Source organism: Triturus cristatus, chromosome 4_1 (assembly GCF_964204655.1).
Source record: "Triturus cristatus chromosome 4_1, aTriCri1.1, whole genome shotgun sequence".
NCBI classification, from domain to species: domain Eukaryota; kingdom Metazoa; phylum Chordata; class Amphibia; order Caudata; family Salamandridae; genus Triturus; species Triturus cristatus.
The window spans coordinates 234574952-234601884 of NC_140585.1; the positions used below are offsets into that span (position 1 = coordinate 234574952).

General features: G+C 49.0%; 1 protein-coding gene across 4 annotated transcripts in view; it reads right to left on the reverse strand.

Moving 5' to 3' along the window:
• The window catches only part of PRDM4 (PR/SET domain 4), a 177789-nt gene that overhangs the window by 120273 nt on the left and 30583 nt on the right, over positions 1–26933 (reverse strand). For all 4 annotated transcript variants that reach the window (XM_085651955.1, XM_085651953.1, XM_085651954.1 and 1 more), the window contains 2 exons: positions 22494–23282; positions 20338–20487 (listed from right to left, as the gene is read on the reverse strand). In XM_085651955.1, coding sequence (XP_085508081.1) covers positions 20338–20487; positions 22494–23282 — 939 coding nt within the window. The remainder of the gene's footprint in view (positions 1–20337; positions 20488–22493; positions 23283–26933) is intronic.

A 26933-nucleotide genomic window follows, 5' to 3' on the forward strand; every position in this document is an offset into this window, starting at 1 on the left:
CTCTCTCGCTCGATATCTCTCTCTCTCTCGCTATCTCTCTCTCTCTCGCTATCTCTCTCTCTCTCGCTCTCTCTCTCTCTCGCTATCTCTCTCTCGCTATCTCTCTCTCTTGCTATCTCTCTCTCTCTCGCTATCTCTCTCTCTCGCTATCTCTCTCTCTCTCGCTATCTCTCTCTCTCTCGCTATCTCTCTCTCTCTCGCTATCTCTCTCTCTCTCGCTATCTCTCTCTCTCTCTCGCTCTCTCGCTATCTCTCTCTCTCTCGCTATCTCTCTCTCTCTCTCGCTATCTCTCTCTCTCTCTCGCTATCTCTCTCTCTCTCTCGCTATCTCTCTCTCTCTCTCTCTCGCTATCTCTCTCTCTCTCTCTCTCTCTCTCTCTCTCTCTCTCTCTCTCTCTCTCTCTCTATCTCTCTCGATATCTCTCTCTCTCTCTCTCTCTCTCGATATCTCTCTCTCTCTCTCGCTATCTCTCTCTCGCTATCTCTCTCTCGCTATCTCTCTCTCGCTATCTCTCTCTCGCTATCTCTCTCTCGCTATCTCTCTCTCTCTCGCTATCTCTCTCTCTCTCTCGCTATCTCTCTCTCGCTATCTCTCTCTCGCTATCTCTCTCTCGCTATCTCTCTCTCGCTATCTCTCTCTCGCTATCTCTCTCTCGCTATCTCTCTCTCGCTATCTCTCTCTCGCTATCTCTCTCTCGCTATCTCTCTCTCGCTATCTCTCTCTCGCTATCTCTCTCTCTCTCGCTATCTCTATCTCTCTCGATATCTCTCTCTCGATATCTCTCTCTCGATATCTCTCTCTCGATATCTCTCTCTCGATATCTCTCTCTCGATATCTCTCTCTCGATATCTCTCTCTCGATATCTCTCTCGATATCTCTCTCTCTCTCGCTCGATATCTCTCTCTCTCTCGCTATCTCTCTCTCTCTCGCTATCTCTCTCTCTCTCTCTCGCTATCTCTCTCTCTCTCTCTCGCTATCTCTCTCTCTCTCTCTCTCTCTCTCTCTCTCTCTCGCTATCTCTCTCTCTCTCTCGATATCTCTCTCTCTCTCTCGATATCTCTCTCTCTCTCGATATCTCTCTCTCTCGCTCGCTATCTCTCTCTCTCTCGATATTTCTCTCGATATCTCTCTCTAGATATCTCTCTCTCTCTCGATATTTCTCTCGATATCTCTCTCTAGATATCTCTCTCTCTCGATATCTCTCTCTCTCTCGATATCTCTCTCTCTCTCTCTCGATATCTCTCTCTCGCTATCTCTCTCTCTCGCTATCTCTCTCTCTCTCTCTCGCTATCTCTCTCTCTCTCGCTATCTCTCTCTCTCTCTCGCTATCTCTCTCGCTATCTCTCGATATCTCTCTCTCTCGCTATCTCTCTCGCTATCTCTATCTCTCTCTCTCTCGCTATCTCTCGCTATCTCGCTCTCTCTCTCGATATCTCTCTCTCGATATCTCTCGATATCTCTCTCGATATCTCGCTCGATATCTCGCTCGATATCTCGCTCGATATCTCGCTCGATATCTCTCTCGCTCGATATCTCTCTCTCTCTCGATATCTCTCTCTCTCTCTCTCTCTCTCGATATCTCTCTCGCTCGCTATCTCTCTCTCTCTCGATATTTCTCTCGATATCTCTCTCTCGATATCTCTCTCTCTCTCGCTATCTCTCTCTCTCTCGCTATCTCTCTCTCTCTCGCTATCTCTCTCTCTCTCGCTCGATATCTCTCTCTCTCTCGCTCGATATCTCTCTCTCTCTCGCTCGATATCTCTCTCTCTCTCGCTCTATATCTCTCTCTCTCTCGCTCGATATCTCTCTCTCTCTCTCTCTCGCTCGATATCTCTCTCTCTCTCTCGCTCGATATCTCTCTCTCTCTCTCGCTCGATATCTCTCTCTCTCTCTCGCTCGATATCTCTCTCTCTCTCGCTCGCTATCTCTCTCTCTCTCGCTCGATATCTCTCTCTCTCTCGCTCGATATCTCTCTCTCTCTCGCTCGATATCTCTCTCTCTCTCGCTCGATATCTCTCTCTCTCTCTCTCTCGCTATTCCTCTCTCTCGCTATCTCTCTCTCTCTCTCTCGCTATCTCTCTCTCGCTATCTCTCTCTCGCTATCTCTCTCTCGATATCTCTCTCTCGATATCTCTCTCTCGATATCTCTCTCTCGATATCTCTCTCCCGATATCTCTCTCTCTCGATATCTCTCTCTCTCGATATCTCTCTCTCTCGATATCTCTCTCTCTCTCTCGATATCTCTCTCTCTCTCGATATCTCTCTCTATCTCTCTCTCTCTCGCTCGATATCTCTCTCTCTCTCGCTCGATATCTCTCTCTCTCTCTCTCGCTATCTCTCTCTCTCTCTCTCGCTATCTCTCTCTCTCTCTCTCGCTATCTCTCTCTCTCTCTCGCTATCTCTCTCTCGCTATCTCTCTCTCGATATCTCTCTCTCGATATCTCTCTCTCGATATCTCTCTCTCGATATCTCTCTCTCGCTATCTCTCTCTCGATATCTCTCTCCCGATATCTCTCTCTCGATATCTCTCTCTCGATATCTCTCTCTCTCTCGATATCTCTCTCTCTCTCTCGATATCTCTCTCTCTCTCGATATCTCTCTCTCGATATCTCTCTCTCTCTCGATATCTCTCTCTATCTCTCTCTCTCTCGCTATCTCTCTCTCTCTCGATATCTCTCTCTCGCTATCTCTCTCGCTCTCGATATCTCTCTCTCGATATCTCTCTCTCTCTCGATATCTCTCTCTCTCTCTCGATATCTCTCTCTCTCTCGATATCTCTCTCTCTCTCGATATCTCTCTCTCTCTCGATATCTCTCTCTCTCTCTCTCTCTCGCTCGATATCTCTCTCTCTCGCTCGCTATCTCTCTCTCTCTCGCTCTCTCTCGATATCTCTCTCTCGATATCTCTCTCTCGATATCTCTCTCTCTCTCGCTCGCTATCTCTCTCTCTCTCGCTCGCTATCTCTCTCTCTCTCGCTCGCTATCTCTCTCTCTCTCGCTCGCTATCTCTCTCTCTCTCTCTCTCTCTCTCGCTATCTCTCTCTCTCTCTCGCTCGCTATCTCTCTCTCTCTCTCTCTCTCTCTCTCGCTATCTCTCTCTCTCTCTCTCGCTATCTCTCTCTCGCTCTCTCTCTCGCTATCTCTCTCTCTCTCGCTATCTCTCTCTCTCTCGCTATCTCTCTCTCTCTCGCTATCTCTCTCGATATCTCTCTCTCGATATCTCTCTCTCGATATCTCACTCTCGATATCTCACTCTCGATATCTCTCTCCCGATATCTCTCTCTCGATATCTCTCTCTCTCGATATCTCTCTCTCTCTCTCGATATCTCTCTCTCTCTCGATATCTCTCTCTATCTCTCTCTCTCTCGCTATCTCTCTCTCGCTATCTCTCTCTCTCTCGCTATCTCTCTCTCGCTATCTCTCTCTCTCTCGCTATCTCTCTCTCGCTATCTCTCTCTCTCTCGCTATCTCTCTCTCTCGCTATCTCTCTCTCTCCCTATCTCTCTCGCTATCTCTCTCTCTCGCTATCTCTCTCTCTCTCGCTATCTCTCTCTCTCGCTATCTCTCTCTCTCTCTCGCTATCTCTCTCTCTCGCTATCTCTCTCTCTCGCTATCTCTCTCTCTCGCTATCTCTCTCGCTATCTCTCTCTCTCTCGCTATCTCTCTCTCGCTATCTCTCTCGCTATCTCTCTCGCTATCTCTCTCGATATCTCTCTCGATATCTCTCTCGATATCTCTCTCGATATCTCTCTCTCGCTCGATATCTCTCTCTCTCTCGCTCGATATCTCTCTCTCTCGCTCGATATCTCTCTCTCTCTCGCTCGATATCTCTCTCTCTCTCGCTCGATATCTCTCTCTCTCTCGATATCTCTCTCTCTCTCGATATCTCTCTCTCTCTCGATATCTCTCTCTCTCTCGATATCTCTCTCTCGCTCGATATCTCTCTCTCTCTCGCTCGATATCTCTCTCTCTCTCGCTCGATATCTCTCTCTCTCTCGCTCGATATCTCTCTCTCTCTCGCTCGATATCTCTCTCTCTCTCGATATCTCTCTCTCGCTCGATATCTCTCTCTCTCTCGCTCGATATCTCTCTCTCTCTCGCTCGATATCTCTCTCTCTCTCGATATCTCTCTCTCGATATCTCTCTCTCTCTCTCTCTCGATATCTCTCTCGCTCGCTCTCGCTCGATATCTCTCTCTCTCTCGCTCGATATCTCTCTCTCTCTCGCTCGATATCTCTCTCTCTCTCTCGCTCGATATCTCTCTCTCTCTCGCTCGATATCTCTCTCTCTCTCTCGCTCGATATCTCTCTCTCTCTCGCTCGATATCTCTCTCTCTCTCGCTCGATATCTCTCTCTCGCTCGATATCTCTCTCTCTCTCGATATCTCTCTCTCTCTCGATATCTCTCTCTCGCTCGATATCTCTCTCTCTCTCGCTCGATATCTCTCTCTCTCTCGCTCGATATCTCTCTCTCTCTCGCTCGATATCTCTCTCTCTCTCGATATCTCTCTCTCGATATCTCTCTCTCTCTCTCTCTCGATCTCTCTCGCTCGCTCTCGCTCGATATCTTCTCTCTCTCTCGCTCGATATCTCTCTCTCTCCTCGCTCGATATCTCTCTCTCTCTCGCTCGATATCTCTCTCTCTCTCGATATCTCTCTCTCTCTCGATATCTCTCTCTCTCTCGATATCTCTCTCTCGCTCGATATCTCTCTCTCGCTCGATATCTCTCTCTCTCTCGCTCGATATCTCTCTCTCTCTCGCTCGATATCTCTCTCTCTCTCTCGCTCGATATCTCTCTCTCTCTCGATATCTCTCTCTCTCTCGATATCTCTCTCTCTCTCTCTCTCGATATCTCTCTCGCTCGCTATCTCTCTCTCTCACGATATTTCTCTCGATATCTCTCTCTCGATATCTCTCTCTCTCTCGATATATCTCTCTCTCTCTCGATATCTCTCTCTCGATATCTCTCTCTCTCTCTCTCTCGATATCTCTCTCTCTCTCTCTCGATATCTCTCTCTCTCGATATCTCTCTCTCTCGATATCTCTCTCTCGATATCTCTCTCTCTCTCTCTCGATATCTCTCTCTCTCTCTCGATATCTCTCTCGCTCTCGATATCTCTCTCCCTCGATATCTCTCTCCCTCGATATCTCTCTCTCTCTCTCGATATCTCTCTCTCTCTCTCGATATCTCTCTCTCTCTCTCTCGATATCTCTCTCTCGATATCTCTCTCTCTCTCGATATCTCTCTCTCTCTCGATATCTCTCTCTCTCTCTCTCTCGATATCTCTCTCTCTCTCTCTCTCGATATCTCTCTCTCTCTCTCTCGATATCTCTCTCTCTCTCTCTCTCTCTCTCTCTCTCGATATCTCTCTCGATATCTCTCTCGATATCTCTCTCGATATCTCTCTCTCTCTCTCGATATCTCTCTCTCTATATCTCTCTCTCTCTCGATATCTCTCTCTCTCGATATCTCTCTCTCTCGATATCTCTCTCTCTCGATATCTCTCTCTCTCGATATCTCTCTCTCTCGATATCTCTCTCTCTCTCGATATCTCTCTCTCTCTCTCTCTCGATATCTCTCTCTCTCTCTCTCGATATCTCTCTCTCTCTCTCTCTCGATATCTCTCGATATCTCTCTCTCGAGATCTCTCTCTCTCTCTCTCGATATCTCTCTCTCGATATCTCTCTCTCTCTCGATATCAACATGCACTATACCACTGGTGAGGGTACAGGTGCATGAGCCCTGTACCCCTACAGTGTCGAAGTCCATTCTTAGATTTTGTAAGTGCAGTAAAGCCATGAAGAATATATGGTATGTGAGTTTGTCATTACGAACTCCACAGCACCATAATGGCTTTATTGCATTCTAGGAAGTTTGGCAGCAAACTTCTCAGCACATCAAACCCACACTGATGCCAGTGTGGGATTTAATGAAAAATGTACTCAGAGGGCATCTTAGAGATGCTCCCTGAAAAACGACCTAACGTTAGTGACCTGGCTGACTGGCTGCTCGCCAGCTGCCACCAGACATGTTTCTGGACCCCTGGATCGAGAGTCTCCCGCTCTCGGGGTCTAGGAAACCAAGCACATCCTGGGCAGAGGTGCCAAGCCTCCTTCCCCAGGATGGGCAGGGTCCATGAAGGGGAAGCTTCAATGGCTTGCTGCGTTTGTGAGCTGACCCAGCCATTTGCTGCTCTGAGCAAACTATCCCCCACCAGTTCTGACGCAAACTTTGGAGGGAAAATCGGCTGGAAAAACCAAGCTAGGAGGAGAGGTGTGCCCACCTTTGCCAACCCCACCCCTCAGGTGGGGGAGGCGAGGCACAATTCTCTCACAAGTCCGCTCGATCTTGAGGATGGGGGGACCCAGCCAACCAGAGTGAGGTCTACGGCCCCTCCCACTAGAGGGTGGCAAAATAGGGGGGTGTACCCACCCCAAGGAAAGGACCCATTGCTCCCAACCACCACCAATTGAAACGCCCCTAAATTAATTATTTAGGGGCAACCCCAAACCTTGCCTCCTCAGACAAGCAAGAAGAAGAGGGAGAGAAGAGCCCTGCTGAAGGTAGAAGATGAGGAAACCAACTACCCTGGCTCCAGCCCTACCAGCCTTTTCAGTCCTCGACCTGCTCCAGCCATGTCCCAGCATGTCCTGTAGCCAACAGTCCCCAAGAACCCGGAGGACTTGCCCTGCCTTCCCTAGAAAGACATTGTCTCCCGTGAGCACCTGACTTGCTCAAGAACCAGACTCTGACTCCAGCCGAATCCGCAAGTCTGCACCACTCCGCACCAGACGCCCAAGGCCCGGGTTCAAATGGCCCAACCCCAAGAGGAGGTCTCCCCGGCAATCCTGACCTGGCATCTGGTGATCACTGACCTACCTCAAGCCTCCAGACGACGCCTGCAGCCTCTATCTGGAGGATCCCCCCGACTGCGACTGGAGCTGGTAGGGAAAACCAGACACCCTAAGACACCACTGCACCTGTCGCCCCACGGCCTTGGCTGGCCCAACAGACGGTGTGTGGGCAACCCCCAGCATCCCAACTTACCTCTTCAACCGGTGGTTGCCTCCAGAAAGTCTTCGTACCCGAGCATGCAGTGTTTGTTCTGACCGGCGCTTCCCAATGAAAGCAACAGTGCACCCAACCTCGATCCAGTATCCTGCACCCGGCTGCCCCTATGCCTCTGTGGGTGCACCTTGTGTGCTACATTGGATGCCCCTTTGCCCGGAGCTTAACCCTAGAGGCTTTGCTGCCTCAACCTTGTGACGTGCTCATGAGCAGCCATCAACCCCCCCCCCCCCCCCCCCCCCAGCCCCTGAGGCTAACATTAGGCCTCAGCACTCTACACCCCGCCGCCCTGGTGCCCATGTGAGTGCTTTTCGAGTGAATCCTTGACGCTGGTGGAACCCTTGTACAAATCCCAGGAACTCGAACCTCAAGGCCATGTACTAACCTTCAAACCGATAACCTCATTCTTCCCCATACGATTGCATTGACTATTTTCCTCTGACAAACTTTGTGTTGAGGGTGTTTGTATGGAAACATAAAAAACTGTTTTGATAAAAACTGTTTCTCACATTTTATCCAAGAAATGTCCCAGTGTGATATCTAGGCATATCACACTGAATAGAAAAAAGTAATCGAAAAAGTACTCCAAAAAGTAATCAAAAGTAATCCAAAAGTAATTACAACTGTAATTGAATCTTTGCACACACCTGTAACAAAAGTAATTCTCATCCAGCTTGCTTGTTGATCAATCTGTCTGGAAAAGTAACATTTTATTTACCTGTACCAAGTCCTGCTTGGTTCTAAGAATAAAATACAACAAAGAAATATTTTGGATACAAACAATTGGTCTGAGTTTAGTCTTTGAGCGCGTGACAACATTGGTCTGATTGTGTACAATAAATGCTTAACACTATGTAACGCCCTGAACGTCTCAGGATCGTTTAACAGACACGACAATGAGGACGCAACCACTTGTGAAGGGTTAGTTCTTTTAATGAAGGCAAATAAAATACAAAGAACAAACAAAAGTTATAGTCACTGGAATCCTCCAGGCTAAGTACGTTACCAGCCCACAGCACGGATGGTCCTAACCGTCCTCTGCATATACGCCGATCCCGGCGTATGCCAACAGAGGGCAGAAATGAAATGGCCGACAATGCCAATCGGTAGGCTGTGAGGGGCACGAAGAGTGTTGGGGAGAATCGAGGAGTCAGGGAAACACCCAGCCGGGGTCTCTACCTGAAGGGAGCAGCCGCTCAACCTCTTCCTCAGACTGCACCGGGACGCGGAGTCACCTCCTGGTGATGTGTCACCGATACCCCAATCACAAGCAAGAAGACTGAACCGAGAGCAGCCGCTCGATCGATCCTGTGGACTTCCGAGTCTGTAACGCGGCAAACACCTCCTGGTGTGCGTTACAGCTGGCAGTCCCTGTGTCTCTGGTCGGGCTGGGAGTTACGACTCCAACCAGCAAAAGCGCCACTGCGCTTGGACTCAGCCGAGTCAAAAAGCGAAGCTCAATGGTTGACCGGTAGAGCTTCCGGGTCCTTCACAGGTGACGATGGGGCAAGACACGGCCCAGGGAGTAACGACTCGACCTACCTCCGTTCTTGCCTTACTGGAGCACCACTCCGGAACACTGCTCTTCACGAAGCAGGTACGTCGGTGTAAACACAATATCCGACAGCCTTGTACCTCCCGGTTCCTCCCTTTATAGGGCGTGTTTTCCTTGAGTTATGTAACAGCTCTCCTGTTTACATAAGGGCGTGTTTTCCTTGAGTTATGTAACAGCTCTCCTGTTTACATAAGGGCGTGTTTCCCTTGAGTTATGTAACAGCTCTCCTGTTTACATAAGGGCGTGTTTCCCTTGAGTTATGCAACAGCTCTCCTGTTTACATAAGGGCGTGTTTCCCTTGAGTTATGTAACAGCTCTCCTGTTTACATAACCTCTCAACCGCTAAGCATCCTGGGAGATGTAGTCCGTTTTCGCTGGTTACCGTTTTCCTCCCCTCGTATGACAGGAATTCTTGACAGTACATCCTCCCTCTCAGCGGCTCCCCACGGGTCCAGCGCTGGCAGGAAAACGCCGATGGAACAAGGAGACCAAGCGCGGAGCATGAACCCCTTCAGCCGGTTCCCATGAATGCTCCTCCGGGCCATAGCCTTTCCACGCAACCAGGTACCACAGCTTCCCCCTGCGCCATTTGGACGCCCGTATGCCCGACACTTCATACTCCACCTCCGACTCCACGCATACCGGCCTAGGTGTCCCAGACGGCTTGGAGGGTGCTGGTTTGAGCAATGATACATGAAAGACAGGGTGTATCCGCAATGACTGGGGCAAGCACACCTTCACGTTCACGGGACCCATACACTTGGTAATTGGATAGGGGCCCATGTACTTGGGATGGAACACACTGTTCTTTCGAAACCTCATGTTTCTTGTGGATATCCAGACGTAGTCTCCAGTGCGGTACAGTGGCCCGGGCCTTCTCTTCCTATCTGCCGCAGCCTTGTATCTTCTCTTGGCCTCTATTAGGACAGCCCTTGAGCGCATCAACGTGTCTTTTATGTGTGCCACCCTGTCCGCTGTGGCGGGAATCCTGTCCTCTCTGAACGGATGTAGAAATGGCAAGAACCTGGGATGTTGGCCATAGTTGCTATAGAACGGAGATGACTGTGTGGAGCTGTGAGTGGCGTTGTTATAGGCTATCTCTGCAACCCATAGCAAGTCGACCCATTCTTCCCTGCCCTGGTCCACAAAACATCGCAGATACTGTTTGAGCGTTTGGTTCAGGCGCTCGGTTTGGCCGTCCGTTTGAGGGTGGTAGCTGGTAGACAGGGCGGTCTTAACATGCAGCGCAGTGCACCAAGTCTTCCAGAATTGCGCAGTAAACTGCGACCCCCGGTCCGACACGATCACCCCAGGTAATCCATGCAGTCGTACCACATTCTTTAGGAGTAGTGACGCCAATTCCCCGGCCGTAGGGACTCTCTTGCAGGGGATGAAGTGCCCCATTTTCGTCAAGTAATCCACCACCACCAGTATTGCCGTCATCCCCTGGTCTACCGGTAGGCCCACCACGAAGTCCAGTGATATGCTATCCCATGGTCTATCCGGGGTCGGAAGTGGATGTAAGAGCCCTTGGGTTCGGCCATGGTCGGCCTTCATGGTAGCACACGTAGGACACTCCTGTCCCCACCTCCTGACATCCACTCTCATGGTTGGCCACCAGAAATGCCGTCCCATGCTAGCCACCGTTTTTTCAAAGCCCAAATGACCTGCGCATGGAGAGTCATGGCACCAGATGAATGCTTGTTTCCTTAGCCTAGGCGTGGGTATCAATAGGCACCTGCCCTTCAGGGGTATCCCGTCCTTCAGCTGCCATTCTCTGTGACTGAGGAGCCACCTCCGCCATGCGAATGACCTGATCCCTCTCTTTATTCCCCTCAGGAAAGTATCCGGTTGGATAACCCCCAATACCATCCTCGGGGAAATGATGGAACGCTCGGTTGCAGGCAATGGTTCCTTAACTGCAGATTGACGGGACAGGGCGTCCGCCTTCCGGTTTTCCGTCCCCGGCCGATATGTGATGCGGAAGTTGAACCCCGCAAAGAAGATCATCCACCGCAGCTGCCTGGGAGAAAGGTGTCTAGTGGCCGTCATGAACTGTAGGTTCCGATGGTCCGTGTACACCGATACCACATGTCTTGCCCCCATCAACCAATGCCTCCATTCGGTGAAGGCGTCCTTGATTGCGAGAAGCTCCTTCTCCGCAATATGGTAGTTGCGTTCGGCGTCGTTGAGTTTGCGGGACATGTACGCAACGGGATGAAGCACCCCTGTGTCGTGGTTGCGTTGGGACAAGATAGCCCCCAGCGCCACATCCGACGCGTCCGCTTCCACCACGTAGGGGAGATCCGGATCGGGGTGAGCCAACACCGGCGCCTTACCAAAGGCGCTTTTCAGGGCCTCAAAGGCTTTGTTCGCTTCAGGGGACCAGACAAACTCCTTGGACTTCCTCAGTAGCTGTGTGATTGGGGCCACCACTCCTGAAAATCCATCTATAAACCGCCTGTAAAAGTTGGCGAAGCCAATGAAACTTTGGACGTCCTTCACGCTTTGGGGCACCGGCCATTCTTTCACCGCCTTGATCTTTCGTTCTGCCATCTCCTGTCCCTCTGGACTCAGCATCACTCCGAGGAATTCCACGGATGTGACGTGGAAGTCACACTTGCTGAGTTTACAAAACAGCATGTTTTCCCTCAGCTTTTGGAGCACAGCTTTGACGTGGTGTACGTGCTCCTCCACACTGGACGAATAGATGAGGATGTCATCGATATATACGACCACGTAGATATCCAACTCCTCTCTGAATACCTCATTCAAAAAGTACTGAAAGGCTGCCGGGGCGTTGCACAGACCGAACGGCATGACGAGGTACTCAAAAAGGCCGAACCTGGTCTTAAAGGCGGTCTTCCACTCGTCTCCGTCCCTCATGCCCACCAGATGGTATGCCCCTTTCAAATCCAACTTGGTGTAGATACGAGCTTTCTTGACCTGTTCCAGAAGTACACTGAAGAGAGGCAAGGGGTACCGATGTTTTATGGTTATCGCATTCAATGCCCTAAAGTCCACACAGGCTCTCAGCTCCCCATTAGCCTTCGGGATGAAGAAGAGTGGCGAGGCGGCCGGAGACTTGGGACGGGCGGATGAATCCTAGCTTGAGGAATTTATCCAGGTACCCCCGGAGATGCACGTTTTCAGGCTCCGTCAGGGCATACAGCCTGCCGCTGGGAACGCTGGCCCCTGGCACCAGGTCGATCTGGCAGTCAAACTGTCTATGTGGTGGTAGCACTTCCGCCTTCACCTCATCAAATACATCCTCAAAACTGTGATAAGCCTGGGGGAGAGCCACATCTTTTTCTGCCGCTGTAGCCACCGTCTGACTCCCGCTCTCATCTGCGTCAAGGGATTCCGTTCTTATTCCACAATGCAGGATGCAATACGGTGACGTCATTTCGATGCGATGTGTTGGCCAATCCACAAAGGGGTTGTGTTTCTGTAGCCACGGCAATCCCAATATGACGCCAAATTGGGGCGCTCGGATGATGTTAAAATCGATTTGTTCCAAATGGGTCCTCCCATATCTCATCGGAAGGACCCCCGTGTGCTGTCCGATGGGCCCCGTCACCAATCGCCTTCCGTCTACCGCATAGACGTCTTCGGGTACTGCTTTGGGAAGAAGCACTAGCCCTAGCCTGCATGCCTCGTTGCGGTCCATAAACATGCCAGTGGCCCCTGAATCCACCATGCCCACAACGGGTATCCACTGGTCATGCACTCCCACGTGCACCGTGATAAACAGGTGTCGTTGTCCCTTAGTGACCGAGTTGGAAAGTGAAGGGATGGATGAGTGACTCCGAGATGCCCCTTCTCTGGTCTGGGAGTCCTCTAGTTTTCCGCCGGTATGTCCACCACGGCTGTTACCGACCGGTTGGCCCGATAACGTGACGTCTTCGGTTTGGCAGGGCATTCACGTACGTAGTGGCCTTTTTTGCCACAATATAGGCACAATCCTTGTTTACGGCGTGACTCTTTCTCCGTGGCTGTGAGGCTCGCTCGTATTGCGCTGATGTCCATGGGTTCTCCCTTGGATGCGGTGGAAATTTCAGGACTTCCCACCGTCACATAGGATGGAAGGGATTTTCCTTTTCTCCCATGATCCCCCTTTCTTTCACTTAGCCTATGTTCCAGCCGTAATACCAGGTTGATAAGGCCCTCACATGTCTTGGGTTGAGGGTCAATATGAGCCACGGCGTCCTTGAGCTCATCGCACAGCCCTTGATGGAAGAGCGCCGTCTGTTTAGCAACAGGCCACTTGGTTTCCGCAACCAGCCTTCGGAACGCGTTGAGATACTGCACCAGGTCGTTGGATCCCTGTCTCAACTCAAGCATTTCACGGTCCGCCGTGTACGAGTCAGCCCTTCTGTCGAATACCTTCAGGAATTCCTCGCGAAAAGCACCCCAATCACATAAGAGGGGGTCGTCCCTGCTCACCAGAGGTACGGCCCATTGTGCCGCGTTTCCAGCCAAATAGGATATAAGGAAAGCCACACGAGCCTGACTCGTGGGGAACGCCTTTGGTTTGCACGAGAAATGTAGCGCCACTTGTGTGAGGAATACCTGCACTGTGTTAGGATCCCCACTGTACCTCTCTGGTGTTGCCAAGGGGATGGCTACCGGCATTTCCACTACTACCGCAGGGGTCTGGTTCGTGAGGGAGGTGCTGGGCGTGAGCGGGTCCAATTGGATAGCATCCAGTCTGGCTTTTACATCGGCTGTTTCTTGCCTAGAGGCAGCCACTTCAACTTGCATGGCCGCTAAAGCAGCCAGCACATCATCAAGTGTTGCCATGTCTGTTATCGACCGGGAGACAGTTAGTGTTATTAAGTTCGGATATTTTGTAACGCCCTGAACGTCTCAGGATCGTTTAACAGACACGACAATGAGGACGCAACCACTTGTGAAGGGTTAGTTCTTTTAATGAAGGCAAATAAAATACAAAGAACAAACAAAAGTTATAGTCACTGGAATCCTCCAGGCTAAGTACGTTACCAGCCCACAGCACGGATGGTCCTAACCGTCCTCTGCATATACGCCGATCCCGGCGTATGCCAACAGAGGGCAGAAATGAAATGGCCGACAATGCCAATCGGTAGGCTGTGAGGGGCACGAAGAGTGTTGGGGAGAATCGAGGAGTCAGGGAAACACCCAGCCGGGGTCTCTACCTGAAGGGAGCAGCCGCTCAACCTCTTCCTCAGACTGCACCGGGACGCGGAGTCACCTCCTGGTGATGTGTCACCGATACCCCAATCACAAGCAAGAAGACTGAACCGAGAGCAGCCGCTCGATCGATCCTGTGGACTTCCGAGTCTGTAACGCGGCAAACACCTCCTGGTGTGCGTTACAGCTGGCAGTCCCTGTGTCTCTGGTCGGGCTGGGAGTTACGACTCCAACCAGCAAAAGCGCCACTGCGCTTGGACTCAGCCGAGTCAAAAAGCGAAGCTCAATGGTTGACCGGTAGAGCTTCCGGGTCCTTCACAGGTGACGATGGGGCAAGACACGGCCCAGGGAGTAACGACTCGACCTACCTCCGTTCTTGCCTTACTGGAGCACCACTCCGGAACACTGCTCTTCACGAAGCAGGTACGTCGGTGTAAACACAATATCCGACAGCCTTGTACCTCCCGGTTCCTCCCTTTATAGGGCGTGTTTTCCTTGAGTTATGTAACAGCTCTCCTGTTTACATAAGGGCGTGTTTTCCTTGAGTTATGTAACAGCTCTCCTGTTTACATAAGGGCGTGTTTCCCTTGAGTTATGTAACAGCTCTCCTGTTTACATAAGGGCGTGTTTCCCTTGAGTTATGTAACAGCTCTCCTGTTTACATAAGGGCGTGTTTCCCTTGAGTTATGTAACAGCTCTCCTGTTTACATAACCTCTCAACCGCTAAGCATCCTGGGAGATGTAGTCCGTTTTCGCTGGTTACCGTTTTCCTCCCCTCGTATGACAGGAATTCTTGACACACTACCCTCTGATAAAGTCTTAAATTCGCCCATACCGTCACAAATAGAGAGTAAGGTATTAACTACTTTTATCTTTGTATGCCTTTTGAGATCCACTGGACTCGCACTAGAACTTGGTATAGTATATACAGAGCCAGCTTCCTACAACTACCACACACAACTTCAATCTAAACCACTCAACAACTCACACAGTACTTGATTACAAATTTAAGATACACAACACTAGCAACTATCCAACACAATTCCGACACTCTCTACCCAGATACACCCACCTAGAATCTACACCACTCCACACTGAATAAATCTACACCACAATGTGCAAACAACTTATAATAAGGAAACTATTAGATACAACAAATCCCACTTAATACAATACAAAAAAACAGAGCATACTGCTTTTTCCATGCTAAAGTTAATCTGATTAAAACAGCCCTATAACGGCACCTTTAATTTACAAATTCACAACGTACTTCACTTTATCACCAAAACATTAAAAAAAACTATTTTATTAACACAAAGAAGCAATCTACACTTGTTATCCACGCAACTACAGTAGAACAGAAAAAACAAAATAGAAGCTCTAACAAAAGCGAGACCTACTTGCTTTGCCAATGTTGGTTTACTGTGCAGTCTAAAACACATCTGCTTGGGAAAACAGTGTCCTAATTTTCAAACAAACTGTAGAACTGTTCCTTTATTCGGAGCCTCAAACAAGGTCTGTTCATTCTACATGCACTACCAATGCCTGAGCTGCGGTCCCTCCCCTACAATCATAAAACGGGCCAGAAACAGGTATTCACCAGCCGGCGAACGGTTAAGGTGTCATAATGCAGAATCACCAGCTAAAATATTTTTCAAGGAGTAAAATACAGAGCTGCAAAAAGAGGCTAGATTGCTGGTGTTAAGTTTTCATTTGCAGGCTGACATCAACGCATATGGTTATGTTGCTAAACAAAGGAAGGTGGTAGATGACTTTAAAAGAACCTTAGCCAAAACTCCTCAGTTGCCAAACTGAACCTAGAGTGAATTACAAAACTGAACTGGAATAAAAAATAAATCATGCTAAAAGAAGCCTTGTGAAAATAATTAATCTACCACTTATCGAGTCCAGTGCTTTTTAAGTAAAGGTTTTTACCTATATCACGTGGCCATTTACTAGTTATTGAGTAAATGCAGGGAAGTGCTTGCGCCAAGCCTTCAGAACTATTTAATTACTGTAGGTAGGAGTCCATTCCATCATCTTTAGGCTTTTCTAAACCATTACAACTCACAGCTTGCTCCTGTGGTGTGTACTTCCAACAGATCAATGCCACAGTGGTTGCCAGCACTGTAGAATCTATTCTTCTTTGGAATAGGTGGAATATACTTGCGTTATGTTAGCATATGGGATAGTGCTAATTGATCAGAAGAGGGTGCTTTTGCCCAGAGGATTGGGAGAAAGGCTCTCTGGGCCAACCTGTTATTTGAGAGAAGTTGCTGATCACTGCACAGAGCTACAGGCCAAATTAAAAGCCTAAGTAAGTGCACAGACACAGCGCCTACACTGACTGGACACAACGCCCAAAAAGAAAGATACTAAGCAGGCTTGTTGTGAATAGAAACCATTTTGTAACCAGGTCTGTCCCTGCCTTGGGGTGGGGGCGGGTGGGGGCAGGAGGTGCCATTAGCTTATGTCCAGTAGATAGACAAATAAGGCAGGAGGCAAAATTAGAAGATGCACATTAATGAGAAGCCGAACAGTATTGGGAACATTTGCTTTGTTAGCCAAAAAACAGGAAAATGGTTTTCTGCATGGATTGGATTATGTTGTTTTTGATAGATGTATTTATAACCATCATTAGGAACAGGACTTACAGTGACACAGTAATGGTGAAGACCATAGTGAACCAGGAGAAAAGTCTGCATTTAAGTTTTCTGTCTAATGGTACAAGATGACCCAGCTGTTCAAATTCTGGTCGACATCTAACTCTTGATGCTTAGGTAAGCTAGCAACACAATTCAAAAAACACAAATTTAACTCTCTTCTGCTAAGTGAAATAATGCATCTTCTATGCAGACAGTAGTAAGGAATTCTCATTGGTAAAGACACAGGCTCTCTATGGAAATGAATATTAGAAATCACAATTAACTTATACATTTTGCACAAAAAAGTTACAAGAATCCTGCCTCTCTCTCCCTGCTCCTGCTCTCCCATGCCTTGGTCCTTCTTGACTGTTCTCTCACACTCTTTTCTCACACCCTCTGCCTTAATTTCTGCCTCTTTCAGTGTTTGTGCAACTTTTCTTTACTGCTTTGTGCCTCTTGACTTTGTGCACACTTTCTCACTCCGGCCTTCATTTGTGCCTATTTCATTTTTCAATATGTACCTCTGCGCCTCTCTGCTTTTCCCCTGCCCCAGCACCCTCCCGCTCTTTCTCCCCGCCTTTTACCTGCTCTCCCATGTCTCCTTCCCGTCCTCTGTTAGCCCAGCTCACCATCCCCTGCGCTCCTTCCCTCATGCAACTCCCCGGACCTACCTAATGGCAGCTGCTGCAAGACCACACCACTGGCCTGCCAAAGGCAAGTTCGTCTGCGCCTGATCTGCATCCAGAGCCACAACCCATGGTCCGAATGACCGCCACAGCTACACTACCAATCACCTCTGCATGCTCAACCCTAGCTGCAATAACCGCTGCTTTCTTGCCGCACCTCACTCCACAGTAGGAACTTTCATTTTATCGCGATATCACCACTCCTCACAAACCTCTACATGCTCCTCAGTCACAACACCCCCACCTTGCTTGCATGCTTCTTAGCACACGCTCACTCACTAAATGTGCCACCGAGATCTGGAACCTCACCGAAACACGCCCCCCAAACATCCTCTTCCACACTAAAACCTGGCTCAACCCAGCATCATCATCTGTTATCACCAAAGCCACAGCGACAGGCTACAAAATAGCATGCAAAGACAGACGCCAAAACCCAGGAGGAGGCCTTGCCATAATCCACAAGGACACGATTCACTGCATCTCGTCCACAGACAAAAACATACCGTTCACGGAACACATGCATTTTAAGCTTTTAACAAACTGAAAACTCACCATCAGAGAAACCCTCGCATTGAGACGAGCTGGGCCGCGCACCACTTTATGCAACCTCATCACAGACTTTGTGGCCTCATTCGCCATCAGCTTTAAGAACTTTATCCTCGTTGTGACCTCAGCTTCCACCGTGATGACCCCATGGACCCCAACTCGGCACCTAGGCTTGAAAGCCTGGACAACAACGGACTCGCCCAGCTCATCCAGGGTCTCACACACAAAGCAGGACACACCCTGGACCCCATATTCCCCTCCAGCGACAAAACCAAATTCAGCCACACCACCCTGCTTACCTGGAACACCACTACATTGTTCACTTCATAACACACCACCAGCCCCTGCACCCCTCAAGCACACCATATAAGCAAGCCAGCTGGTACACCACGGCCTCAGAGAATCTAAACACTACTGCAAACAGGAAAGAAAATGGAGAGCCAGCCAGGACACCTTCACCAGAATCACCTACAAGGCTGCGCTCAAACACTACCACCACCATTAAATCAAAGAAACAAGATAAGAACAAGAAAAGAAAGCTCTGGCACTAAGGATAGAAAGCAACTCCAACAATAGCAAAGAACTCTTCACAATTGTCAAGGCATAAACCAGCCCGGTAGCTGCTACCAACTCCATCACACCCTCATAATAACTCTGCAGCAACCTCTCCAACTTCTTCCACAACAAAAATCACAAAGATCTACAGCAACTTCAACACCCAACCCCACCCAGAAGACGCCTTTGTCCGACTGCCCACACTATGTATAAGGACAAGCACCTAACAGATTGGAAGCACTCACCATTGAGGACAGGGATGCCACCACAGACCCATCCACAACATCTACAATTTAGGAGGATCACAGCTCTGCGCTCATGTCAATCATGCAAAATGCACAACCTTCCAAGTCAACTGCAAGCAGAAGTCAATGCCCTCTTGAAAAGAATGCATCGGCCGATCCTAGAGAAATCTGCAACTACCGACCCACCTCACTGCTACCTTTCACCGCCAAGGTCATGGAGAGGGCAATCAACAAACAACTCTCCGGTCACCTGTAACGGGCACACAATCCGGCTTCCGCAGCAACCACAGCACAGAAACCGCCCCGATTGCGGCTACCTACTACACCATTCTCAACCGCGGACATACCACAGCCCTTCATCCTTCTTGATCTATCTGAAGTCTTCGACATGGTCTCTCACCACACCCTCATCCCAAGGGGGAGGACCACGCTGGAATACAAGGATCAACTCTTAAATGAATAGCCTCCTTCCGGGCAGGCAGAACTCTGAATGTGGCTCCCACCGTACACCTCAGAACCCAAGAAGCTCATCTGTGGAGTTCCAAAAGGATATCTCTTAGCCGAACATTCTTCAATGGCACCCTTCACAGGCATTATCAGAGCCCATTGAGTCAACATCATATCCTACATCGACGACACCAGCTTTTCCAATCCTTGACTGACACCACCACCAGAAACAACTTCACAAACTGCATGACCAGCAAAGCTGACTGGATGAAAAAGAATTGTCTGCCTAAAGCTCAACACGGACATGACGGTAGTCCTGATCTTCAGAAACAAGAGCTCACCATAGGACTCCTCTTGGTGGCCAGGGGGAACTAGGAACCACTGCAATCCCATCAGAACAAGCCAGAAACCTAGGAATCATCATGTATAATAAACTCACCATGGCATCCCAGCTAAACGCAGTGACCACCTCTTGCTTCCTCATCCTTCAAATGCTATGAAAGATCTTCAAGCGGCTACCCAAAAACCCCAGACGCAGCGTGACTCAAATCCTCACCCAAGAAGACAAGATTAATGCAGCTCACTCTATGCTGGAATCTCAATCCACCTCACATAGACTGCAGACTATTCAGAACGCTGCTGCAAGACTCCTCCACCACCTCCCTTGTCACACCTACAGATTGCCTCACCTCAGAGAGCTCCACTGGCTCCCCATACAGAAACACTGCTAATTCCAACTACTCACCGACGCATTCAAGGCCCTTCACAACATCGGACCTGCCTACCTCAACCATCACCCACACCTCTACAAACCCACCAGAAACTGCAATCATCTTCCCTTTCTTTTGCAAATATTCGTTAATTCAAAGTAGCAGAGCAGGTCACTCTCTCCGTCAAGACCTAGAATGGCCTTCCCCAACACGTCAGGACCTCGTCCTCACTACTCTACTTCCGTAAGAAGCTGAAGACCTACCTGTTAAAAAAACCTGCAGATCTCGTTCAGACACCACACAACTTCTCCTGCTCAACCCACACAACTACTCCTGCTTGACCTACACACCTGCTCAAGCACTGGATACTCGCGGGTGGTGACAAGTGTGCTCAACAAATCAACTTCACATAAAAACATAATCACAAAATACAATTCAACACCCAAACCAATAGATGATCAGATAACTTTCACAGATCCAGATGTGACTTAGTAGACAAATTGACAATATGCTTAGTGTCTCTTTACACAAAGTGTACATTGCTTTCACAAAACTGGTGACTTTCAAACTTTCCCACTGTTTACCATGTTCTTTTGCTATTTAAGGGTTACACACACAATTATTCACTATTGCCTACAGTAATGGGCTCATTCCTATTTAATAGCATCACCCACAGCTCAACCCCCTTGAATTACTGGGGAACTTACCTACATCAGCTCCAGTTACTGACTGCTGCAACATCAGCTGTTTGGGAAGGGAAAGTCTGGCTCGGCTTTGGATGGGGGTATCTGGGATGAAGGTGACAGGTCCATGTTCTGGACACTCAGATGAGTATGCCCGGTCACAAAGAGTGCACCCTACAGGAAATAAAGGCATCCCAGCTTATAAGAAAGAAAATATTAGCAAATTAAGCAAGGCTTCAATACAAACTTCACAAACAAATCACACAAACCACCTTGTACTCAAAAGGTTCGAACCAAAAAACATGCATTAGGAGTTTCCAACACTTCATGCAATCAGCACTAATTCCCTCACAGAGACCTCAGTTCAGAATACAGTCAACTGAATCTAGGTCTAGGCAGACATAACAGAGGCCTTTACATAGCATAACATCAGTCACTGCTAGGGTAAACATCCTATTTTAACCATTTGTGCTTTAAGTATAAAAAAACTATAACCTTAATCCCCCTCCCATCACCTACAATGATGTAGAATCTACCAATGGTGCAAGAGGATGAATGGGCTTAAATTAAGTTCTCAACTCGATAGTAACCAGGCAGGTTTTCAGGGTGGTCTTTAGCTAGAAAAGTATAGAATGTGCGTCCTGCATGGTTAAATTCAGGTGCCTCTAAGAGTCTAGTGCCTGAGCAAAAGGCTGCAAATGGTTAGAGGGACAGAGACCAACGTCGACTAATCACACTTTTTGACTAAATGGACCGTCCTCAAGCATCAATGAGGCTTCCTTGTCCAGGACTCTACCTGGACGACTTTTCGATCACTATCCAACCTGTAATTTTCACGATAAGCTTTCCATTATTCTGCATGTTTGGAAGTTTGAATTGATGCGGTCAGTCAGGTACCTTTTTCTGAAGCCATGCCTCTGGATATCCCTGGTTCGTTCTCCATTTGCCCATTTTTTTTTTTGCCCTTAAGTGGGGTCACAGAAATGTTCTCCGTCTTCTTTGCCCCCGCTTAGAGGGCGACATGCTTCTGGATGCCTCTGCTTTTTTCAAGCTATATAATCGCTTGGAAAATAAACCTCTTCCTATTATACTATACCATTTAGTGTTCTGCGTTGAAATAGGAAGGGAGGGGGAGAAGAGTGTGGGGGGATGATTTCTTCTTTCCACAGAGTTTTGCTTAATTATCTTACAGTCTATTCTCTCCAAAGTAGTTCACATTCCTGGCACTCATTTCATAGGCAAAGCAGAGCCATTTTTCCTTCGTCCACTTCAAGCACATACAAGTGTTGTTTTGGCTGCAGCTTGTGGGCCTAGGATAGAGGAGCTTTTATAAATTGCCAGCTAGGCCAATGGCTTTGCTTAATGCACGTAAGGCATTACTGAAGACTTGTTCAGCCTGCTATTTTCTTAAACAGGTATGACAAGTTGGTCAGTGCAAATTATTTAAGTGTCCACAGAGTGAACATGAGCTTTTCCATAAGGTACTTACAGGAAAGTTGCAATTTCATTAACATCAACAGACCATGTAACCACTCCTAGACCTTGAAATGCCAGGCTGTCTTTCCCCCTCTTGTGTTTTTTCTTTCTGATCGTTAACTTTTTTCATACTATTGTGAAGCTAAAGTTTCTTACATGCCAAGCTGCAGAATAAGAGTCAGTTGAACTTCTGTTGTTCAGTAAAAGTTTGATTTACATTTATCATCATGACTGGTTGTTGCAAGGAAAAACAAAAAATAAAAACATTGTTTGGAAAGGGATTCAAATCTCATTTTCTGTGGTTAGTCAGTGGTAATAAAAAGGCTTTGCATATTTGTTTATATCTCCACTTCAACACGGAAATAAAAATGCACCATTTCAAGCAGCACATCATGCAACACTGATGAGGCACTGCCAGCAACCCATGCCTCAAGGGCCTCCAAGAGAGAATCCCATTCCTTCCCAACACGTAATTAATCTTGAATCCCACCCAGCCATGTATTTAGAGGTTTCAGATTCGTCCTCTTCCCAACTTTTGAGGAGTATCATTACTCTTTGGTTACGTTTGTAATTTACTACCCACATCATTCCTATAGCACTACAGTTAACAAAATAAAGACACCCCTTTACCAACAGATGAATACATGCACAAATTACCAACCCACAGAAAACAGGAAATAACGAAACACCTTTCTCGCACTCACATATTGTAAATAACGTTGACATATTCTCTTTGTTGGAATTAGAGTGTTCAAGTTTTAGGGGAGACTGCACAAATGAAAGGTTTTCTGACGAAACGTCCATATCTCCTTGTCCTATGGACACCTCCTGAGGAATGGAAGACACAGGCTCCAAGCTTATGTCACCTCGATGGAGAGAGACAGTGGCCAGAGATGATAGTGGGTGTGACGTAGATAGTGCCACGCTCACAGAGTTCGTGCTCATGGCCATTGAATGAATAGAGTTATTAAGCGTGCCTTCGGAGATGTTCTCATGGCTAGCAATGTGGTGGTGCTCAGACTCCAAGACCACTGGGAGCTCCAGCGTGCCAGCATGGATTGGCAACACACCCCGCTGTGCCACAGAATCTGGATCAAAGCCACTGCCCACAGTATCTACTGTCAAAGTCTGATGATTCCGGGAACCAGTTGGCATTTGCTGATGTTCCCCTGCTACTTCTTCAAGTGTCAATTCTTCTGTCATGTGGTCTGTGGATATTGGACTGGCTACCCTGGAAACGCTCTCCATGGCTGTTCCAGCCTCTAACTGCACTTCGTGCTCATCACTGTGGTGCATTGGGGCCCCATGAGCAAGCACTGAGCGGGAGTCCAAGGACACTATCCCTGACTCCATGTTCACCGAGGCACCAGGGTGATAGTGGTCCATGCCAGCATGGTTACTGGACAAGGGTAATCCTTGGTTGTTCTCCACATTTAGCGAGCTGGGATAGATGTACTGAGGAGGTGGTCTGTCTGCCAAGTAAGACAATATACCTGGAAAAAAGAAAAGTGCATGTCATCAATTCAAATCTCAAAGGGTTAAACAACATCAAAAATATGTTTATGTATATCATTTCAGTATTTACTGTGTTCATGGGAAGAGCATACATTCACATCTTTTTATGTAATGATTTGGCTTTGTAATTGCTTTTGAAGCAATTCAAAAAGAATTGGCAAAGCCAAAATAAGATCAAATCGGTGGTGCCAGATAGCACGCCACCAAGAAAACTGCATTCAAGGACCGACTGGACAACAACGCACACAACAGCAAGGAACTCTTCAACATCGTTAAAGAGCTCTCCAACCCCAACGTCGGAAACAACGACATCACCCCTTCGCAAGACCTCTGCAACTCCCTCGCCTCCTACTTCCACAACAAGATCGCGGACATACACAACAGCTTCAACACTCAACCGACGCACGCCATGACTGAACCACCGCCCCCCACCACCACCCTCCTCGCCTGGACCCCGATCAGCACCGAAGACACCATCCGCACGATTAACTCCATCCACTCCGGCTCTCCGACCGACCCCTGCCCTCACCACGTCTTCAACAAGGCCGACGCTGTCATTGCACCCCACCTGCGGGACATCATCAACACCTCCTTCAACACCGCTACCTTCCCGGAGAGCTGGAAGCACGCCGAACTCAGCGCTCTACTAAAGAAGCCATCAGCCGACCCCACCGACCTCAAGAACTACCGCCCCATCTCGCTGCTCCCGTTTCCTGCAAAAGTCATCGAGAAGACCGTCAACAAGCAGCTGGCCGCCTTCCTCGAGACGAACGGATCCCTCGACCTCTCGCAGTCTGGATTCCGGGCCAACCACAGCACCGAGACGCCCTTATCGCAGCCACCGATGACATCTGAGCCCTGCTCGACAACGGAGAAACAGCGGCCCTCATCCTCCTAGACCTCTCCGCGGCATTCGACACTGTCTGCCACCGTACCCTAGTGCGGCGCCTCAGCAACGTCGGAATCCAGGAGAAGGCACTGGAATGGATCATCTCGTTCCTCACCGGAAGGACACAGAGAGTCCGCCTCCCCCCCTTCAGATCAGAAGCCACCGAAGTCATCTGCAGCGTTCCTCAAGGCTCCTCGCTCAGCCCAACCCTCTTCAACGCCTACATGAGCCCCCTCGCAGCCATCGCACGCCAACACAACCTCAACATCATCTCCTACGCCGACGACACCCAGCTGATCCTCTCCCTCACCAATGACCCCGCCACCGCCAGAGCCAACCTACACGAAGGGATGACAGACGTAGCCAAGTGGATGACGAACAGCCGCCTGAAACTGAACTCGGACAAGACGGAAGTCCTCATCCTGGGATCTTCACCCTCCGCCTGGGACGACTCCTGGTGGCCCCCCGCCCTGGGCAGCGCACCCAAACCAACAGACCACGCACGCAGCCTGGGCTTCATCCTGGACTCCTCCCTCTCCATGACCAGACAAGTCAACGCCGTCTCCTCGTCATGCTTCAACATCCTGCGCATGCTACGCAAGATCTTCCGGTGGATCCCCACCGAGACCAGGAAGATGGTCACCCAGGCCCTCGTCACCAGCCGTCTGGACTACGGCAACTCCCTCTATGCCGGAACCACCGCCAAACTCCAGAAGAGACTCCAGCGGATTCAGAACGCCTCAGCACGACTCATCCTGGACATCCCCCGTCGCAGCCACATCTCCAGACACCTGAGAGATCTGCACTGGCTCCCAGTCAACAAGAGAATCACCTTCCGTCTCCTCGCCCACGCACACAAAGCCCTACACAACCAAGGCCCAGGATACCTCAACAGCCGCCTCAACTTCTACGCTCCCACACGCCAGCTTCGATCGACCGGCCACGCCCTCGCCGCCGTCCCCCGCATCCGAAGAGCCACCACAGGAGGAAGGTCCTTCTCCTACCTGGCCGTCAAGACCTGGAACTCCCTCCCGACCCACCTCCGCCTGACCCAGGACCACCTTGCCTTCAGGAAGCAGCTCAAGACCTGGCTGTTCGAGCAGTAGCGGACCACCCTCCCCTAGCGCCTTGAGACCCTCCGGGTGAGTAGTGCGCTATATAAATTTAAACCAGATTGGTCGCACACTGCTACACCTACCAGGCGTGTTCCCCCAATGAAAATGGTCCCTGAAGGTCAGCGTCGGCGGATACACCTATGCTCGAGTGTGAATGCAAGTATGCATGGCGTGTGCCATCCCTGGACACGTGTTTCGAGGTAGTTGCCTCTCGTCAGCAGGGAGTAGGAAAATGTGTGGGGTTGCTGTGTAAGCTGCTAAAATCGTTATCAGGTCTAGTACCTCTCGTAGCGCGCAGGTGCGTAACCATGAGTCCGTCGACTCCACCGGCTCAAGGGAGCCTGAATATAAAGTTAAACCAGATTGGTCGCACACTGCTACACCTACCAGGCGTGTTCCCCCAATGAAAATGGTCCCTGAAGGTCAGCGTCGGCGGATACACCTATGCTCGAGTGTGAATGCAAGTATGCGTGGCGTGTGCCATCCCTGGACACGTGTTTCGAGGTAGTTGCCTCTCGTCAGCAGGGAGTAGGAAAATGTGTGGGGTTGCTGTGTAAGCTGCTAAAATCGTTATCAGGTCTAGTAACCATGCGTCCGTCGACTCCACCGGCTCAAGGGAGCCTGAATATAAAGTTAAACCAGATTGGTCGCACACTGCTACACCTACCAGGCGTGTGCGCTATATAAATGCCTTGATTGATTGATTGATTGATAGCACAGGGTGGGTGGGGTGCAGCAGGGGCACCATACGTTTCTGGAGTGAGATTGGGGGGCAGCCTGGGTGTATATAGGGCATACACCGTGACAGTGAGGGATGGTGGCAGCATAGTGGAGAGGTTAAAACAGAGGACTACTTTAAGCATACGCAACCTTCCACAAAATGCTGTGGATTTTAAGAAAACCCACCCAGCCAAGTAACATTAAATGAATGCAAACAGCCGATGCTGGACTGGAGCTCACCAAAAGAACACTCTTCTTCTATATGCGAGTATGTGTGTTGGCAACATAAGGGGTCCAACAGCAAGCTACAACTGCTTTTAGGCAAGACCAAAAAGAGGTGAAGTCTGTTCTCAGAAAAACAAAGAAATGTGTAGTAGCGACAGAATCAATCAACCAGCATTTATAGAGTGCAGCCCTAGGGGTATCTGGGCGCTGAACAACAAATAGATGTGGCAATGTTTCTAGACCAATCATATCCTCTATATGGCAGAATATAAAGCACAGTCAGAATGTTAACCCTGAAACACAAAATACTTTTTCTTGGTAGCCTCTCAGCATCACTGAATACATTCTTTACACTAGACAACACCTACTGTAAAACCTATCCTTGCAGATGCCATGTTTCCTTTCCAGGTCAGGCACAAGATGGTTTGGGTCATAAGGATGGGAGGTACAGAGTTACAGAACATCTATATAAAGTAAGCAAGGCAGACACATCTTTCCTACAGACAGAGGTTTTATTGTAATTATTCCTTTATACTTTCACATGCTCTGTAGACTAGAATGCAATAATTGAGAATATAGAAAATGGCAGGCCTTGACGGATTAGTCATCAACTGAAGCACAATGACCACAGGGAAATAGCCATTTGACCTAGGGATTGTATACTGTAATGCATGCCCTAT